We start from the raw sequence: 5,862 nt of genomic DNA, 5'->3' as shown, positions 1-5,862 counted from the left end.
AGTGAAAAATAAAAATAAAAACATACTGTGTTAAGAAAGAAGTAAAAGGCAAATAATTAAATTCAAAATTGCTGTTTCAGCAACAGCCAGATTTAAAAAAAAAAAAATAGAGCTGGGGGTACAGCTCAGAGGTAGAATGCCTCGGGTTCCATCACCAGTACTCAAAAAATAAAAATAAAAAATAAAAATAAATAAATAGCCGGTGTGGTGGTACACGCTTGTAATCCCAGCATTCGGGAGGCTGAGACCAGAGGATTGCAGTTCTTGGATATCCTTAGCTACTTAGTAAGGCCCTCTGCAACTCAGTGAGACCCTGTTTCAAAATAAAGAATAAAAAATAGGGCAGGGGGTATAGCTCGAAGGTCAAATGTCTCTGGGTTCCACCCCCAAACGCGCAAAACACACACACACACACACACACACACACACACACACTAATTCTCGATTGTACAGGAATAAAAATATTTAGAATTCAGTTCAACAGCTTGAAATTTCATTTAATAGAATATCTTGGTGTTTTAGTTTACTTATCCACTTGTTATGCCCAAAATATCTGATCAGAACAACTTAGAGAAGATTCAGAGGTTTAGTCCATGTGGAAGCCATGGTGGCAGGCACATGGTGGAGAAACGCCTCTCTCAGTCACAGCAACGAGAGCAAAGAGTGAGAGGAGGAGGCCAGGGACCTGTATCGTCCCCGAGGCCACGCTGGCCGCATCCCATCTCTAAACCTTGCTGCTTTGGGAACGTTCTTTCAACACACGATCCTTCCAAACCCAAACCATAAAATCTACCCCCGTCTCCGCAAAGCCCATGCCCATCTCACAGTGAAGAAATGCACCCAATCCATCTCCAAGAGTCCCCAGAGTCCTAACAGTTCCAGCACTGCTCGAAAGTCCAAGTCCAGAGTCTGCTCCGAGACCCAAGGCAAACTCTTCTCTATGAACCCATGTAAAAAATAAAAAAGCAAGTTACGTGCTTCCAAAATCCAATGACACTGAATAAACACTTCCATTTCAAAAGGGAGGCATTGGGGCATAGAGAAAAGGGATGGGACCAAAGCAAGACTGAACGCTGGCAGGGCAAGCGCTGAGCCGGGTAGCTCCGTGTCCAGCATTCGGGGCGCACGGTGGCGGTGTGTGATCCCCAGAGGGCCTGGGCAGCCCTGCCCCAGGGCCTTGTCCGGTGCAGCAGGCGTGGCGGCTCTTTAGCCTGACGTCACTGCCCACAGCTTGCAGCTCTGTCTGGCAGACAGAATTTCCACATTTCTGGTATAATTCTAGGGGTCTCCATTGCCACTTCGGCGTCACCCTCATAGTTGTTATGCATATCTCTTAAGGAAGCAGATAGGAACCCACATTTGAATAGTGCTTTAGACGATATATGCTTTGTATTTGTGAAGTACTCTGGTCCTGACTTCTGAAGAAGGTGGAGGTAAAGACTAACAAGGGAGGAAGAAGGAGCCGACATTTGTGCGTGCAGGGGGTGGGGGGTTGCCTTTATTCCAAATTCCCGATAGTTTGTTCATTTGGTTGGCTTCTCTCGGGTGAATCAGTGACACTGGGGCATATTTGTTGTACGCTGAGCCCTGTCCCACATACCTTGGGAGGGCAGGAAGGCCCTCAAGGAAAAGGCTGTCCCTTCAAGTGAGAGGGCCAGCAATCTCTTCCTTGGCCAGGAGAAGGACTAACTGCTGGTCTTCCAGACTGCTGGCCAGCACTTCAGATCATGGCTAAATAAGTGACCGCAGTTCCACATGGGCTGCAGTCCAAACGTTGTAGAACAGGGGTAAATAACGTGTAGAATAATCGAGATGAGAGGAACTGGACTCAAGCCTCCCTGGGTGAGTTTGTCGTTTTAATCTGAGCATAGATGACGGGGTTCGAGTTTGCAGGATGGTTTTTCTTTAAGTGATGACTCTTTTCTTCTGAGGGGTTGAAAGTCATGCTGGCATAGGTAAGTGAATCCTCTGGTATGGATGAAAGCTTCGATGGGAGAAAAAAATAAAGGAATGGGTGAATTCAACATGGAGCAAAAGGTGTCTCTTTAGAGGCAACTGTAGCTTTGGTACTGAAAGATAAGAATGCTTTAAGAGAAGCACTTGCCCAGAATCTAGAGAGTAATGCTACTCTTCCAGCTAGGAGTGCAGAAGACAGAGGGACCGCCCAACGGCAGTGGCCGCCGGTGCCTAGGAAGCCTCACGGTGATCTCACCTTGGCAGAAGGAGCTGAGGGAGGATCCAGGGCCTGGGGACTGTAGTGACCTGTGACAAGTACCAGGAAGAAGAGGGGCACGTCTCACCAATGGGGCCGGAAGGAGCGGAGAGCCTCTCCCTTCAATCTTGGGTGAAGGAGAAGATGGGAAGGGGGTTTGGGCGCGGGGAGGGCAGGACGGAAGAGCAGGGAAGGAAATAGAGCTGCGGTCTGTATCGAGGGTGGGCTAAGTGAGTTTTATCACCACCACCCCCATCCACACACCACACACACACACACACTCCTCCCATGTCACCTGCTCCTGGCTACTCTGCCCTCAGTGGCAGAGTGAGAAGGCATTCCTCAGAGACCACTTACATTTTCTGCAGCTCTTTATGATGAGGAGGACAAAGGCCATCAGCAGCAGTGTCAGTAGAACCCCGGCAAAAAAGGCCAGGATCAAATGTTCTGTGCTGTTTACGCAAAAAATGGGAGCGGATGAGCTGCTGGGCCTTTCGAAGGCCTCCCCACCCGCGGGCAAGCCTAGAGCGCGCTCGGCCCCCTTGGTGGACTGTTGCCCTCTCCCGCTGACTGGCAACGCTTTGCTTTGGAGTTCAGAGGCATTTGAGGCCTCAAAAAAAATCCGTGGACTTTCTCACCATCCTTTCCCCTTCAACACACATTTTATAGGCTTCGGGGATACCATGATTAAAACTGTACTCCTAGGATCAAACACCGACGCAGTTCTTCCACTGTTTCTGGTCTTTTCCTCCCACGCTCCTCCCACCGTCCCTAAGCCGAAGCTGTCAGTGTAAAGTCAAATGCCACGAGGGACTGAATGAAACAGACAGGCAGATGCTCACTTACTTGGGGTGGCTGGAGAGACAGGGTGCAGAGCTGGTCACCGGGGCTGGGGCCAGCGTGGAGACGGTGCCTATGAGGGAACATGAGAGGGATTTGTGGACTTGCCACTTGTCATGAAGTCCTTCCAGGAAGTGTCCCAGGTGCCTTGACTACCCAAGCACCCAATGGAGATTGGTGACGGGCGGGCGGCAAAGTAAAAATTAAAAGTCTTTTAGCCGGGCGTGGTGGCGCACGCTTGTAATCCCCGCTCTTGGGAGGCGGAGACAGGAGGATCGCGCAGGTTCAAAGCCAGCCGCGCTGGCTTTAGAGACCCGGTTTCCAAATAAAAAGTATAAAATAGATCTGGGAGTGTAGCCCGGAGGAAGAAGGGCTTCCAGTACCACCAAAAAAAAAAAAAAAAAAGTCTTTTAAAGTGAAAATTAGGAGGTGGGCATGGTAATACATGTTTGTAATCCCAGTACTTGGGAGGCTGAGACAGAAGGATCACAGGTTCAAGAACAGCCTCAGCAAATAGTGAGACTCTATCAACCTAGTGAGACCCTGTTTCAAAATAAAAATAATGTAGGGTTGGGGGTGTATCTTGGAAGTAGAATGCTCATGGGTTCAATTCCCAGTACCTAAATAAAGAACGAAAGTTAAAAAAAAAAATGAGAATTAGAACTAAAGCTTAAAACTACCAGCTCTACAGATGGAAAAAAAGGAAGAGCTTAGTGTTCTACAGCCCATGTGTCCCTTAAATTTAAAAGAAAGTGTGCGTGTGTGTGTGTGTGTGTGTGTGTGTGTGTGTGATGTGTCTCCACAAAAATTTTAGCAGGAAGCCCTGGGGAAATGTGCTCTCACTGATGTCAGCGAGGATCTCTAGGTTAGAGAGTGAGACTCAACAGTGAAAGCCGAGCCGTCTTCCCAAAGCCCTTTGGCCTTGGGAATTGCCCCTTCCTTCCTTCCTTCCTTCCTTCCTTCCTTCCTTCCTTCCTTTCCTTCCTTTCCTTCTTTCCTTTCCTCCTCGTCCTCGTCCTCGTCCTCCTCGTCCTCGTCCTCGTCCTCATCCTCCTCCTCCTCCTCCTCCTCCTCCTCCTCCTCCTCCTCCTCCTCCTCCTCCTCCTCTTTGCTTGCTTGTTTGCAGGACACTCTCAGCACTGCCTGGCCAAGAGCAGTCAGCATGGCTTCCCCAGAGCTCACACTGTCCAGGTGCCTACTCAAAACTGGAGGTTGAGCTGTTCCTCCAGGATCCCCCTTTCACTCTCTGTGGCCTTAGATAACAGGGCGATACTCTCTCCTAGAAATACAATGTTACAGGACGTGTTCTTTTCCTTGTTTCTTGCTTTTTCTGCGAGAAAGACTTCAAACGGAAAGCACAAATAGGGAAGCATAGAGGTTTATTAAGAGCAGTTGGAGTGAGAAGACCACCGTAGTGAGAAAGGGGTCACATTTCAGAGAAAGAGTCAAGGTTACACTCCAGAAAAAAAGCATCTGGAATGGGTCACTTTCCAGAGTGGAAAACGGCATGGAACAGAGGGGTTATGCTCCACAAAGGGTCTGGAGCAGTCTGTTTCCAGAAGTGGGAAATGGCGCAAGTTGAATCTTCCATGTGTCAATCTTCATTCAGTCTAGAAACTTCTCCCCACCCTGCCCCCAACCCACCTGTACATTTGGGGAGGTCGCTGTTTCTTTCCCCCACTGCAGCTTAGTGCATCTGGGCTGTTTTTTTTTTTTTTTTTTTTTTTTTTTTTTTTTTTTTGCGGGTCTGGGGATGGAACCCAGTGGCATTTGACCTCTGAGCTACACCCCCAGCCCTATTTTTTATTCTTTATTTTGAAACCGGGTCTCACTGAGTTGCAGAGGGCCTCACTAAGTAGCTGAGGCTGTCCGTGAACCGCGATCCTCCGGTCTCAGCCTCCGGAATGGTGAGATTACAAATGTGTGCCATCACAACCGGCTTGGGCTGTTCTTGCAGGAGTGGGAACTTTTCATCAGTGCCTAAGTGAAGCCCTGGGAGGGGTCATGCATGCAGCAAGGTTAACCTCCTGCTGTCTCTGTGCTTCTCTAACCACAGCTGGGTAGGGGCATTTCCATCCACAAAGGCCTGCTTGACTTCCCCTCAGGTCCATCCCAATCTTGCCCTGACCTGCTTATTTCTACCTAGCTGCCTAGCAGTCAGACCCACAGCATGGTAAAATCTGGCTCCTCCGCCTTCAGAAATGCACCAGCCAGGCCCGCCCCGCCCCGCCGCAGCCCTTGAGCACAGTTCTGGCAGCTCACGTTGCTCAGCAGTGGGGCAGGGAGCCGTTGCTGCACTGAACTCACCAGTTTGGAGTGGAGGCTTGGAGTTGCTTCCGCCCATGCTGTCTTCCGCTGAGAATAAGAAAGGTGCCTCTTGGCTTGAAAAGAAGAGGCAGCTGTCTGACAATGATGGAGAGCCTGAGCCGTCGGTGGGTCTCAGGCGCTTCACTGGACACACACTTTACCCGGTGTGATTACGTCAGCTCCGCTGCCCTGTAGATCGAAAAACCTGATCTTACCAGGGCACTGCAGAATTGACTGGTTACTCTAGAACTGATAAACTGGAAGGGCATGCGGGACATGTCGATGTAAACAGCACATTCTATGAGAACACATTGAAATCAATTTTGCTTGGTAAGTATTGAAGTGAGAGCAGAGAAAAGGATGGTGTGTTTTTTTTTTTTTTTTTTTTTTTTTTTTGCGGGTCTGGGGATGGAACCCAGAGGCATTTGACCTCCGAGCTACACCCTCCACCCAATTTTTTATTCTTAATTTTGAAACAGGGTCTCACTGAGTTGCAGAGGGCA

At 49.2% G+C, this 5,862-nt stretch overlaps 1 protein-coding gene across 1 annotated transcript; it reads right to left on the bottom strand.

Annotated features, from left to right (window-relative positions):
* Positions 1 to 1,828: 1,828 nt before the first annotated feature.
* Positions 1,829 to 5,396, bottom strand: LOC308260187 (transmembrane protein C1orf162 homolog; the record flags this gene model as incomplete). Its single annotated transcript, XM_080691500.1, has 5 exons — positions 1,829 to 1,984; positions 2,213 to 2,262; positions 2,570 to 2,664; positions 3,059 to 3,125; positions 5,360 to 5,396. The coding sequence occupies 5 exons, from the start codon at positions 5,394 to 5,396 to the stop codon at positions 1,829 to 1,831; spliced, it is 405 nt and encodes a 134-aa protein (XP_080547626.1).
* Positions 5,397 to 5,862: the final 466 nt, after the last annotated feature.

This window comes from Muscardinus avellanarius, assembly GCF_963383645.1.
Source record: "Muscardinus avellanarius genome assembly, chromosome: 3".
In the NCBI taxonomy this organism is placed as follows: Eukaryota; Metazoa; Chordata; class Mammalia; order Rodentia; family Gliridae; genus Muscardinus; species Muscardinus avellanarius.
This window is presented reverse-complemented; position numbering and strand designations above follow the sequence as displayed.